General features: G+C 35.6%; 4 protein-coding genes across 9 annotated transcripts; 2 read left to right on the forward strand and 2 right to left on the reverse strand.

Annotated features, from left to right (window-relative positions):
• Window positions 1-56: 56 nt before the first annotated feature.
• LOC149717514 (fidgetin-like protein 1) lies at window positions 57-3,264 on the forward strand. The gene is made up of 14 exons (XM_089839226.1): window positions 57-395; window positions 462-538; window positions 597-650; window positions 720-802; window positions 867-1,167; window positions 1,237-1,292; window positions 1,566-1,639; window positions 1,700-1,910; window positions 1,977-2,077; window positions 2,143-2,242; window positions 2,304-2,354; window positions 2,419-2,636; window positions 2,698-2,962; window positions 3,032-3,264. Exons 1-14 carry the CDS (start codon window positions 217-219, stop codon window positions 3,161-3,163), a joined length of 1,902 nt encoding a protein of 633 aa, XP_089695352.1. The 5' UTR covers window positions 57-216; the 3' UTR covers window positions 3,164-3,264.
• On the reverse strand, window positions 3,188-8,226 carry LOC149717515 (uncharacterized). Of its 5 annotated transcripts, none has more exons than XM_089839271.1 (4): window positions 8,155-8,226; window positions 8,023-8,085; window positions 7,739-7,865; window positions 3,188-4,646 (listed from the first exon to the last, which is right to left on the reverse strand). In XM_089839271.1, exon 4 carries the CDS (start codon window positions 4,637-4,639, stop codon window positions 3,995-3,997), a length of 645 nt encoding a protein of 214 aa, XP_089695397.1. In that variant the 5' UTR covers window positions 4,640-4,646; window positions 7,739-7,865; window positions 8,023-8,085; window positions 8,155-8,226; the 3' UTR covers window positions 3,188-3,994. The 5 variants fall into 5 exon arrangements, with proteins under 5 accessions (XP_089695397.1, XP_089695412.1, XP_089695403.1 ...); XM_089839286.1 differs by having other exon boundaries at window positions 8,027-8,085; window positions 8,155-8,217; XM_089839277.1 differs by having other exon boundaries at window positions 8,159-8,215.
• Pli (E3 ubiquitin-protein ligase pellino) lies at window positions 4,824-6,972 on the reverse strand. The gene has a single exon (XM_089839238.1). The coding sequence runs from the start codon at window positions 6,970-6,972 to the stop codon at window positions 5,539-5,541; it is 1,434 nt and encodes a 477-aa protein (XP_089695364.1). The 3' UTR covers window positions 4,824-5,538.
• Window positions 8,227-8,932: 706 nt separating the features above from the next.
• On the forward strand, window positions 8,933-13,337 carry LOC149717517 (transcription termination factor 2-like). Of its 2 annotated transcripts, none has more exons than XM_089839206.1 (14): window positions 8,933-9,119; window positions 9,194-9,296; window positions 9,384-9,652; window positions 9,711-9,797; window positions 9,870-9,971; window positions 10,048-10,405; window positions 10,472-11,255; window positions 11,323-11,387; window positions 11,453-11,627; window positions 12,101-12,260; window positions 12,331-12,569; window positions 12,655-12,808; window positions 12,877-12,959; window positions 13,037-13,337. In XM_089839206.1, the coding sequence occupies exons 2-14, from the start codon at window positions 9,263-9,265 to the stop codon at window positions 13,260-13,262; spliced, it is 2,736 nt and encodes a 911-aa protein (XP_089695332.1). In that variant the 5' UTR covers window positions 8,933-9,119; window positions 9,194-9,262; the 3' UTR covers window positions 13,263-13,337. The 2 variants fall into 2 exon arrangements, with proteins under 2 accessions (XP_089695332.1, XP_089695340.1); XM_089839214.1 differs by having other exon boundaries at window positions 9,106-9,124.
• Window positions 13,338-13,362: the final 25 nt, after the last annotated feature.

Consider the following 13,362-nt stretch of genomic DNA (forward strand, 5'->3'; position numbering starts at 1 on the left):
TCTTGACGCAGTATGGCGCGTTTATCCTAACATTTGGTACGTGACAGCTCAAGGCTTAGGATCAATGGCGGGAAATGTGACAGTTCAAGGCTTAGGGTATTTTAGCGGGAAATGTGACAGACTGACAGTTCAAGGCTTAGGGTCATTTGGCGGGAAATCTGACTTATTTTGACATTGACACGCGTTTCCAAAGTATTTCCAAAGTTTTCAATCGCAATGTCCGACGATAAATGTCCACCCGAGGAAGATTTTATACGATTGTTTGAGGAAACTTTGTTGAAACGAAATCCTTTCCAAGATCCTCAAACAATTAGGGAAATTGATTTTAATTCTTTCAAAGCTGATGCCACCCGTTCCTTGATAGCTCAAATAGATTTTTTTGGGCGCACTAACAGGTGAATATTATTTTTTTTAATCAATTAACTAACAAATTAAGGCGTACGTTATAACTACTCCCTCAGAATTTCCCCTTCATGCTCGCAAGAAATACAGAAACACTTGATTGACGATTACCGAGCTATTGTAGATGATCCAAAGGGTATTTATGATATATTTGGATTAATTTCTAATTAACTAATTGTAAAATATCGCGAAAGGACTTAACAACTATTCCGAGGAAGCTCTGGCAATTTGTAACCACAGGAAAAATGGTTTAAAATAAATGTTTTATAACTATTTTGAGAAATAATTTAAAGAAAATAATATCAATGGTATTATAGAAAGTTCCGAGTGGAAATCTTCATTGTCAGCATTATCGGGAAAAGAATTAGTTGAGAAATATGGGAAAAACATGAAACCCAGGGTAGTACTTGACATATTTATTTGACAGTCAAAATTTACTAGTAAATGATTACTAAATCTTTTAGAATCAATCCACAACTCAGTATGATAACCTTTACTTCAAAGATTTGGAGAAGTTAAAGGTTCAACGTACAGCTGACGATACAATAAATAGAGTTAAAAAAGGCTTTCCAGATCAGCCATTGGCAATTGAAGCCAAGTCGGGTCGATTTATTCCCTCAAAAGGGTCTAGTTTAAATCAAAATAACCCTCAATACAAACTTGACAAACAAAAACAGTTTGTTAGTGAAAATACAAATTTAAATAACAAACCATACCATCAAACATTGTCATCAGCTTCTTCAAGCAAGAGGAAAAAAGAACTTGGTATTTAAATAAAATTACGAATATGGCCTTTATTTGATTAATTAAAAAAAAATAATTAACCTATTATAGAATGTGATGAACCACAATCAAATTTGAATTCCTTCAAAACAGCTAAAGATGTTTGGGTATCTATCTATCTATAAAAATTAGCGTAAATTAATTTATATTTTGTAATAATTTTGATAATTTTACCAAATTAATTTATATTTTGTAATAATTTTGATAATTTTACCAAATTAATTTATATTTTGTAATAATTTTGATAATTTTACCAAATTAATTTATATTTTGTAATAATTTTGATAATTTTACCAAATTAATTTATATTTTGTAATAATTTTGATAATTTTACCAAATTAATTTGTATTTTGTAATAATTTTGATAATTTCACCAACAGGTTGTAGACCAACAAAAGAAAAATAACCAAACATCTTTAGATTATGGCTCAAATCGAAAAACATTAGGGACCAGGTAGAAATTAATTTCTAACTACTATTTAACCAAATAATACTAACTATTAATTTATTACAGACCAAGCGGATTAACCCGAAAATTTATTCCACCCGTTGCAAATTCCAATAACAATAAAGGAGGGCCGGATTCGACAGCGAAATATGGTCAAGAGCGGGACCCATTTACAGCTGGACCCACTGTTTTTCAAAAAGGGGATAAAATATTTGAGTTTGACCCGGAGAAAGTTAAAAATGTCGACCCCAAAATGTTGGAAGTCATGATTAACGAGGTCAGCTGATTAATGGAGTATAAATAATGCTAATAAAATCAAATTTAATCATAGTTTTAATTATAGATTTTGGATGACGGTCCCCCTGTTACTTGGGATGATATAGCTGGACTTGAATTCGCTAAAAAAACTATTCAAGAAATAGTAGTTTGGCCATTATTGAGACCGTAAATCAAATATGTCTATTAATTTAGGCGTTTTTAAAATTATTTTAATTACAATTTTGTTTTAGGGATATTTTTAAAGGACTGAGAGGGCCACCTAAAGGCATACTACTTTTTGGACCACCTGGTACAGGAAAAACTTTAATTGGAAAATGTATAGCTAGTCAGGTTAGTAATTAACTTAATTAATTAATAACGCTATTGCCTTATTATTTAACTATTTTTCCAGTCAAAGTCAACTTTCTTCAGTATAAGCGCGAGTAGTTTAACTTCTAAATGGGTCAGTTCAGTTTGTTTTTATTATTTCAATTAAGTTCACATCAATTTTAATTCGTTAATTGCAGATAGGAGAAGGAGAGAAATTAGTTCGGGCTTTATTTGTTGTTGCCCGAATTCTTCAACCTTCCGTAGTTTTTATAGACGAAATTGATTCTCTACTGAGTCAAAGGGGATCTGACGAACACGAATCGTCACGCAGACTAAAAACAGAGTTCCTAGTTCAATTAGACGGGGCTGCTACTTCTAGTGATGACAGAATTTTAATTGTTGGAGCGACTAATAGGTAATTCAAAACGAACCTATATGTAATTGGCTTTTTAATTTTAGCAATTGCATTAATTAAGGCCTCAAGAATTAGACGAAGCCGCTAGGAGAAGATTGGTAAAACGTCTATACATCCCTTTACCCGAAGGAAACGCCCGAAAAACGATTGTAACTCAGCTTTTGAGTCAACTTCCCCATTCTCTGAGTTCCCGGGACTTGGATCTCATTTGCGAAAAAACAGAGGGTTATTCCGGAGCTGATATGGCTAATTTATGCAAAGAGGCTGCTTTAGGACCATTACGAGAGCTCAATTTTGAAGATATCGAGAGTATTCCATCGGATCAGGTACTAAAAAAGTGTTGCGGAGTTTCTTTACCTTTTCATTTCGATGTCTATAACATTCATGTTCCTTAGCTTCGTCACGTAATGGTTAAAGATTTTATCTCTGCGCTAAGTCAAGTTCGCGCTAGCGTTTGCGACGCTGATTTAGAGATATATCTGAAATGGAATAAGGATTTTGGAAGTACCATCGTTGCAGCCAAATAATAATAATAATTAAACACTCGCCACCACATGTAACACTCAATTTATTTCATAAAAATACTTTTGTTGTGTTTACATTAAATACAAAATTTTGAACAAAAAAATATCCGTTTTGGTTATTGTATATTGTTGTACTGATATGAGTATAGTGTTTGCTTTTGATGGTAACTTCGTAAGGGAACGTAAAATTGGGAATTTCAACAAAAAATATAACTTACACGAAATAAAATTGGCTATAATAGTATAATTTTAATATGAATAACCGGGGTGGTAATAAATGACAATTTTTAAAGGACTTTATTTAATTAAAAATAATGGATGGTGTCATTTTATAAAGAATATACAGGGTGTTTGTGAAAAGTCCATCAATAATGAAAGGGCGTATTTATTGGGCCATTTTGAGTCGAAAATGTTCTATGACATTTTGCCGTCCGAGCCACCGTTTTCGAGTTATGATTTGAATATTTTAGGGATGACCCCTTCATTAAATTAGCGCTGTCTTTCAATTTCTTAATTAAATTTAAGGGGTCATCCGTAAATTACTCCAATCATAACTTGAAAACAGTGGCCCGAACGGAAAAATGTCATAGAACATTTTCGACTCAAAATGGCCCAATAAATACGCCCTTTCATTATTGATGGACCTTTCACAAACACCCTGTATAAACCAGGAACGTTTATTATCCTGTATAAACGAATTAAAACTTCCCTTTAATTAACGGGGAATGAAATTGAATTGAAATGGGATGGGAATGGGAGATAACCCTGAAACTGATTATGAAATATAAGGTTCAATATTGAGCGGTAATTTATTTGTAAAAGGGTCGCTTTCATTTATAAGATATTGCAAGACCAGTTGGCGGGATCTTTAGCGGGAAGATTATCCTCCTTTTTAATGGAATCTCCAATTTCACTAACAATGCCAGTATCAATTTCCATCTCTTCATCGGACGAAGCGGGTCGAGACTCCTCGATTTCAATTTCCTTCTTTACATTTTGAATTCCGTCAACTTCAGAATTTTTTTCTTGACGAAGACCATGCTCATTAAGGCTGTTGTGAAGAGATCTTCTAGCTCGATGGCTACTACGTTTTTTGGCGGAGTTTCCATTAGATGTCGGAGTATCCAGAGCCAATTTTTCAGGGGTTTCTTTTCCAAATAAGCTTTCTTCATTCAAACTTGTATGAAGGGAAGTTTTCTTTCGGCTGCTACGTTTTGACACGCTATTTCCATTCGAAACGGGGCTTTCTAAAGCCAACTTGATCTTACGAGCTTCGACAGTTAAAGCTTCAACACCGGCTAAATTCTTTTCATAGGTTTTTCTCTTCAGTTTAATCTCGCTGCGGATGTTTGTACCCTTAGGACGCCCACGAGAGACTATGTTCGACTGGTTTTTATGAACCCATGGAGAAGAGACCCTATTACGAGGGGTTTTACGAACTGCTGATCCACCAGCACTTGTTGAAGATTTGGCTTTCATTTTATGACTGGAAGAGCAAGAGTATGCGTGATTGGTTTTAGTTTATTTCAAAAAAATATCAATCTAGGTAATGGTATGAGTAAACTGAATTGACAAAGATAAGAGGTCAGAAATTTGACCTAGGAAAATATTACAGACACACACACACACCACGTTGTAAAACTGTGAAAAAATAGGCAGTAACTTCCCATTGAAATGGTGCGTTTTTATTTTACACATTTCAGCATATATATATTTTCCTTTCCTATGTAAGGTATAAGTTTCTACAACTACATCCATGTACTTAATTTGTAAATTGGAGAACTCCCCTATTTTTTGTCGCTTTTAGGCATGGCTTATTGTCATATTATATATGTCGATAATTACAGTTTTTAAGTAAATAATTTACTGTAGGAATCTCTTAAAAAGAAAAGTGAAAAACGACTCGTAAGCTTCGAAAAACTCGCACTATACAAATACAGTCGTTTTGTTAAAGTATACATGAAGCTTTTATTTTATTTTAAGTAAAATTATTTTCCGAATGTTTCTGGAAGTTTAATATTGAATTTTCCACTTTAATCTATGTTAAAAACTAGGAATTGCCCCTTTGTCGTTTAGTTTATTTTCATCTTAATAGGCTTAAAATCATAAAGAATACAGAGGAAGTTCCCTATATAACTGAGGGATTGGATTATTGGTTAGAACGTAGAAATTTTTGTTTTGAGCTACGTATCACAGAATTTTATATATTCTCTTTTAATCGGAACTCATCTTTGGGGAAAAAGGTTTAGGGTAATTAATAATTATTACCCTATCAGCGCATTTTATTCTTTCTACATTTGTCTAGTTTTAAATTTTGGTAATCAAAACCAGGCTTATTCTTTTTTTTTTCTCGTTATTATTTTAAACCTTATTTTAGTTCAATCTACATGATCTTGGAAGATTAAGCGAACGTATCCGGGATATTCCACCAAGGGAGTTGCGCAAAAGGGGCAGGCGGCGTGGAATCCATTGGTACCATGAGGTATGGGGACGTTCGACCAGAATTTGACAGTCATTTCAGAAGCCATGTGGCCACAAGGATTAAAAGCATAGTTGGGTACAGCGCAGTCAACGTAGAAGGCTGGTTCAATGCCCATGAACAACTTGACCACAGGACCAACGCTCAGGCACATTGGACAGGTTCTGGTATTTGTGTTTATATCCAATCCCCAATCATGAAGACCTTGCACATGCCCGCATTTGAGGTAAACGTAGGGTTGTTTTTCGCTAGTGCTCAAAGTAGACTTCCTAGGAATAACTAAAGTGTTGAGACCAACAGGGCACTGAGGCCGACCTGCATTTAATTCGTCAATCTGCTCTTCTAAATGCTTGTAAGTGGGAGATTTGCTCAACCCTTCCACAGATCGCCAGAGCAAAGTTGCTCCACACAAATCAATCAGAGTCCCATCTTGAAGGTCATTAGTTTCTTCATTAATTTTGGGTCCTTTCTGAGCGGCTGATCTGGATTCCCTGAGAGCGTAAACTCCCCCTCCTACAGATATCTCTCTCCATATGCCTGGATGAAAACCCCCGCAGAAAGTCCCTCCTCTAGGATGCATAATCAAAATTCCGTTTGTAGTCAAGCCATCAATTTCTCCATTTTGCTGCCATTTTGTGGCTTTTTCTCCCAGAAAAATATTTCTTGAAGAGTCAAACCCCGCAGCGTAAACCCTAGCCGTATAATTGGGAACCCTATCAACAAGGATTCTACACGCAAAGCGCGAAATAGTACTTTGAGTCACTTTAGCATCTGATAGTTTGGCACCAGGTACCGTGTCCATTACCACAAAATCAATGGGACTCTCGGAGGAGCGGCCAATTTGAAACATGTCAGTATCCTCATCATTGCAATACTCTACAATAACCGCTTGATTTCGAGAAAGGGTGTAGGATATAGAATGTTGAGTACTGTCTAAAATGGCTTTGGTAGATTGCGGGGTTTTGACAATGTAATGTTTGGACTTTTTAACACCGTTAGCCACTGGGCGACGATAAAGAACGAACTTACTACGTCGCCTACCTTTCTCTCCTTGGGGAAGAAAACCATTGTAACCTAATATAACTAATTCACCGTATTTAATAGGTTGGCCCGTAACTCCGATGTTACTAACAAGATTTCTCGGAATTTGCGTCGAAAGTGAAACAGCCGTACTTTCAGACTCGGGGCCTTGGTTCGTTTGTTCTTTGGGAATGGGTTGTTGCTCATCGTCGTTCTTAGAGTTGGCGTTGCCAAGGCCCAGCAAATGATTCGGAGTGCTAGGACCCGAACTATCGCTCGATTTCTCGATAGACGAAGACGTAAGAAGACTCATTTCAAACTAACGCGTTTAATTAATATTTCGAATATTTCAACTAAATAATAAAATCGAATACCCCGTAACTTTTTATCTCCATTGTTCATTTGGCGTGTTTACGTTTCTAGAAGTCGCGAGTACGCGACGCGATTCCTCGCCAATTATACGCCACAACACTCTGGGTATCGTAGGCCAACGGAACGGGAAGCCCGTAAACCCGCGCTATGACGCCATCGCCTTATCTCCCTCCCACAGTCCCCCACATCCCCCCCAAAGTCTACACCCCCGTCGGCCCAACCCGATTTCCACTTTCCTCAAGCTTGGAATCCTTGGAAGGTTAAAAGGGGGGTAAAACTTTACCCCCTCAGCACCGACAAAAGTTTACGAAAATTCTGTCCCCCCCCCTACTCCTCCAAGAACAAGCCTTCCGGCGGGACAAAAATTTGTTTATGGGGTGGGAAAAACAAGAAAAGGCTCTTTTTTCCAAGCATTTACAACAGATAAAGATAATATAACACATCTTGTAGGCTTACACAACACAACCAAAACCAGACATTTTTCTTATTTTTCATGGAATTGTGATCCTCTTCTTTGTGTCCCCTTTCAAACCAAAACATAGCCAAGATTTTTTTGGCATCATTTCCAACTCTTCCAAGACTTTTTTTAACACAATATGCAATGGCATCAAAGACCTTGCTAGTTTTTTTTTTTGGCTAGTTTCTAGCCTATTCTAGGCTTAACAGTAGATCATAGGCTTATTTCACATTTCTAAAGTGTCAAATACCTTTTGAGAATGAAGTTTTTATTTGGCAATGAACTTTGGCGTCTCAAGATGGATGGCAGTGTCCAAACGTTTTCTACTAACGTGTCCTTGAATTTGTATGTCAATTGTCAAGCAGTTTCTGACTTTGCTATGACAATTTGTAAATAATTACATAAATTTAAGGATATTGGGTAATGAGTAAAGCGTGATTTAGACATTTTGTAGGCTTCACTAGACACTCATCATCATGCAGCATGCACATGACCATCAAAAGTAGAAAACTTATAGTGTATTAAAATAATTACCAACTTTATACGAAGTTTTATATTGACTTCTGTAAATATTCGAGGTTTATGGAGTTAGTGTACCTAATTTAAACGAATATTATGTATTATTTTATCATATAAGAGTAATTAAAATGTTTTAAACAAACAGACCCACAGAGTTGTAGCGTCGTTATAAAACTTCTGTGCGACTGGTGTAAGCAAGTCTCACGACTCCAGGGATGCCAGATTGAAAACCTTCAACCCGCCAAAATCAAATTGGAAACAAGCCCAAAAAACCGCCAATCGGTGTTTCGAAAAGAAGCCCAAAAACTGCCTAAGATCTAAACTATCCAGCCCAAAATCAAGCCAAAAATTTATCGTGAAAATTTGAAAATAGTTTTTTTTAGAAATTTTAATGCAAATTCTATACTGACACCATTTTTAAAACCCAAAACAAAATGAAATCATTTTATTTAATCATGAATTATAAGCCGCTCAAAAGGTTTGACAGCACCATTTGTCATTTTTTTGGGCATTCTAATGATTTTCCCCTATTGGCGGTATTTTAAGTACAGAAAGCCAAAGAAAAACCCCGACAAGCCCAATTTCCAGCCAACAGCCAACCCTTTTATTTCAAGCCAATATTTTTGAGAAGAAGCCCAATTGGCGGCTTTCCAGCCCAATATGGCAACCCTGCACGACTCCGAGTCACGACTTTCTGTAGCGGGTAGCGGCATAGAGACTATAGACTGGGATTTATAGTCTCTATGGTAGCGGTAGCCACTTCCCTCCCCTGTACGCTGACTCCAATAATACCCGTTCGGAATTAACTATATCACGCGCTTGTGGCGCCATCCCGGTGCAACCAAGAGAACTAAAAAGGCGGGAAATTACATGTATTTATACATTTCTTATCTAGGATTCGAGATGGCAACACCATCGCGTGATAAACTTAGAAGCTGTCCGTCTGTCCTAATGTTTTCAACAGTGTCACACCTACCCCAATAGGCAGGTTAACGCAAAGGCCACTAGTAGTGGTAATTTTCTCAACTCGATGAGATGTGAACTGATTCTGTGACGTCAATGACACTCCTGAGTCTTGATATTTCAAATTTTAGCGGCACTGGTGGACGGAGGTGATGTAATATCCTCGTTCGTTTTTATCGGACTCATTATCTTTCTGGGTATTTTTTTTTTATTTGGCTAAAAGGATTAAGCTATTTCACATAAACATTTATACCGAGAGGCTAATGGTACCAAAACTAAAACTAAACTAAAGATGGAAATCGTTACTTGTCCTACCTGTGATAATGGTGAGACCTTAATTATTTCGTTATTATTATTGCTTGCACATCACTTAAAAACAATTTGTGGAAAAACTACAACTATGTAATTCTTAGATAAGCCATGTTACCTTAAAACTGGAGCCACTGAAGGTTCCCGCCAATTTGGAAAAAGCTTTTACGTGTGTAATGGGAAAGGATGTAACTTCTACATACGTACGGGAATGGACCCAACTATGTGTATGCAGCACGAAGGCCAAATATGCGAGTTACAAGCGATTTATTCCGAAGCTAGTATTGATAGAAAAGGTCATTATTACCGGTGCTTGAAAGGACGCAATGATGGACTCAAATGGTGTGGAAGAAAAAATCTGGAGACGAGCAAAGTAATTATTGGTAGTTTCAGGTGTTTCCTAGAGTAAAATTGACATTTTCGTGTCGTAGAACAAAGAAAATCCCAGTAATATAGAGGGGATGGGCGAATCAGCTAAAAATAAAGTTTCCGCACTATCTAGTAGCACAAATAAAATTGTATGTTTACTCTTAACAGTGTACCGTTTTAGGCATATAATACAAGCTTGCAAATTGACTTTTTATTTAAAGGCTGATAACGTAGACAAAACTAAGGGAAAAGTCGTAGTTCAGGCTGTTGTAAAACCTACTGAGAGTGAACATAATCTTCTAAAAGAGCTAGGACAAAAGAAAGTAAATCATTTGAAGCGTAATTAATTGGGGATTACTTTTGAGTTTTGACCTAAAAATTGAACTATTAATCATCCAGAAATTAGTCAGCCAAGTAGATATCAACTATTTACCAGATAAGGGGAAAAAATTACAAGATAGTATTATTGACTTGGAAGCCCGCTTGAAAAAACTGCAAATGGAAGGAGGATCTACCCAAAATGATTTGGAAGAAGAACTTCCAGTTGTGGCTTCAGCTAGCTGTAAAAGCGAAACCCGAAGTGAAGCTAGCTTTCAAAGTGTTTTAGCTCCTGCCAAATTAGTTGTAAATCAACCCGGCATTGTACCACCTTCAAAATTTGCAGTACCCCAACAAGATATTGCAAAATCTTCAGAAATGAAAATTAAGTACTTGAAAGACATTCCAAATACTTCTAATCCAACTTATCACGATGCTGGTATAAAAACACTTTGACGTTAACAGTCATTGTGTTGAAAGTATTATATTTCCCCCTTATTTTCAGGTCAACATAATTACAAACAGTTTTACGGAGGCCGTATGACAAATAGACGAGAATTAGAAGTTCGTGGTGCCACAGAGGCGGCTTTAGTTTCCTTACATAAATCTTTAGAAACTTGTCCCGCTCCTCAAGATGAAGAACCGGATCCAGATGGTTTAAGAACAACGTTGAAGCCTCACCAGCGTAAAGCGTTAAAGTGGCTACTATGGAGGGAAGACCAGTCTCCTTCCGGTGGAATATTAGCGGATGATATGGGTTTAGGTAAAACCCTAACTATGTTGGCTCTGATCCTCAAAGACGTTGAAAGAGATCTTGAAAGCGAATATAATCACGGAGATGGTCTTATTCGCGCCAAAACTACTTTGGTAGTTTGTCCAGCTTCACTCATACATCAATGGGAGAGTGAAGTCATTCATCATTGTAAACGTACAGCTTTTCCCGGTGACGTTTTGTTATATCACGGAACCAACCGAGATAAGCGTCTAGCGTCCTATCATATTGTTGTCACGAGTTATAATATAATTCAAAAAGAACTAAAAGGATCTGAAAAAACTTCCAAAGATATTTGGGGTCAATCTGCGAATAAAGAAGATGACGTAGCGAGAAGTTGCAAATCCCCCTTGATGAAAATTATATGGAATAGGATTATTTTGGACGAAGGGCATAATATAAAAAACCCAAAAACTAGTACCGGCATCGCAATTTGTAGGTTAAGAGCCAAGAGTCGATGGGTAGTCACCGGAACTCCCATTCATAACAATCTTATGGATCTTTATGGCCTTTTAAGGTATTAAATTGAAAACTCTATCTGGGGAAGGAAATTAGTACCTAAACTTAATTTTAAATGACATTAGATTCTTGAGATACTCTCCTTTTGACGAGTATCAAGTTTGGAAGAATTGGATGGCTAGTACTTCCAGTAATTAGCAAAAGTTTAAGGTTTTAAATTAATGTTATTGAAATCTCTAATACCCTTTTCTCTAGGCAATGAACGACTTAGTAAATTAGTTAAGAGTATTATTCTCAAACGTAACAAGAATGACGTTGATGAAAACGGAAAATTGATTGTTGAATTACCTAAAAAAACATTTGAAGTTCATATGTTAAATTTGGAAGGAAAGCAAAAAGAAGTTTATGATAAGATACTTAGTTACTCAAAGTAGGCTTTAGTAAATGTTCAGTTAACATAACATTATAGCTTAAAAGAACGGTCTTTTTCTAAATATAAAAGGGAAAATATTAAATACAAAATAAATGATCTCTTATTACAGAATAATTAGCATTTAATTAGTCTTAAACGCGAGGACTACTGCGCCATCCGCCATTGCTTTAATGGCGTCTGCTAAATCGAACCTACCTTACAGTGGCGTCTCTCAGCCTGTGAAAATTCAACCAATCCCGTAGTAGTAAGGGGTTCGGGCTAGCAGACGCCACTAAACCAATGGCGGATGGCGCACTAGTCCTTGATAGTTTTTTAAGACTAATTAAATGCTAATTATTTTGTAATAAGAGATAATTTTATCTTTCCGTTTATGTTTAGAAAAATGCAATTCTTTTAAGGTAAAATGTTATGTTTGTTTTTTCAGGCTTTAATTATCGAGGTTTATAATATAAACTCTTTGACTTTTAAAGATCAGCGTGGACCCGTATGTTAAAAGAAACGGCTCAAAATGAAATTGCGAAAGAAATATCTTCCACTGTTACTGCCAAAAAGACAGTCAACGCCGCCCAACTATTATCACTCATGACAAGAATGCAACAATGCTGTTGTCACTTGAGACTCTTACGTCCAGTATGTTTTTAAAGCAGATTAAATCAAAATAATCCTAATTCTTTTTTTATTATTGCTCTTTGCTATTTAGTTATTAGATGGATCGAAAGATGCGGAGGAAGATGATAGTATAGATGATATTTTACAACAGATGTCAAATTTGAACTTGAATGACGAAGCCAAATCTCCCGCTAAACTTAGTGATACCTCTATTAACTTATCTTCTTACAAACATGATAAGGATTTCAGGGCTGAAGCGACCAGTATTAAATTAAGCCAAGTTTTGAATGAGATTAAGAATGTGATCAGTTCTAAACAAGGAGATAAGTGGTTCGTGTTATTAATAATTAATAATATTAATTAAATTAAATTCATTATCGTGTTAACATTTGTAATATAATTTAAATTCTTATAGTGTTGTGGTTTCTCAATGGACTACACTTCTTGAAATAATGGGTGTACACCTTAAAAAAGAAGGTATATCCTTTGATGTCATTCAAGGAAATGTGAAACTTGAAGAAAGGGACAGAATTATGAAAAAATTCAATTTCAAACCAAATGGACCACAAGTATAATCAAATCTGATTAATTAATTTGTTCCCATATCGTTAAATTTAATTTTTGTTTGTAAATTAAGGTGGTTTTACTTTCCCTGAAGGCTGGAGGAGTTGGCCTTAATTTAACGGGTGGAAATCATCTTTTTCTACTTGATACTCATTGGTATTATATTTAATTTATTTTAATTTTAAACTTTTAAAGCTATTGACAAGAAATTTTAATAATTTTTAATTTTAAAGGAATCCGGCTTTAGAGAGTCAAGCCTGTGATCGCGTTTATAGAATAGGTCAAACGAAGGATGTAAAAATTCATAAGTTTATATGTCGAGACACAATTGAAGAACACATTATGAAACTTCAAAATGAGAAATTGGGTTTAGCTTCGAGAGTTTTAGAAGGAAACTCTGACAAAAACAGTCATAAAATAAGCCTACAAGACTTGAAAGCCATTTTTGGATTCCAATGAAGATTTTAAATAATTATTTTTTTTTAAGTCAAAATTGTTTTAAACATTTTAACATTTAATAAAAGCACGTGACAATATACTGTTTGAATTTTTTTTGTTT

Source organism: Phalangium opilio, unplaced genomic scaffold (assembly GCF_054372755.1).
Source record: "Phalangium opilio isolate 3A_F unplaced genomic scaffold, DU_Popi_V2 ptg000003l_1, whole genome shotgun sequence".
NCBI classification, from domain to species: Eukaryota; Metazoa; Arthropoda; class Arachnida; order Opiliones; family Phalangiidae; genus Phalangium; species Phalangium opilio.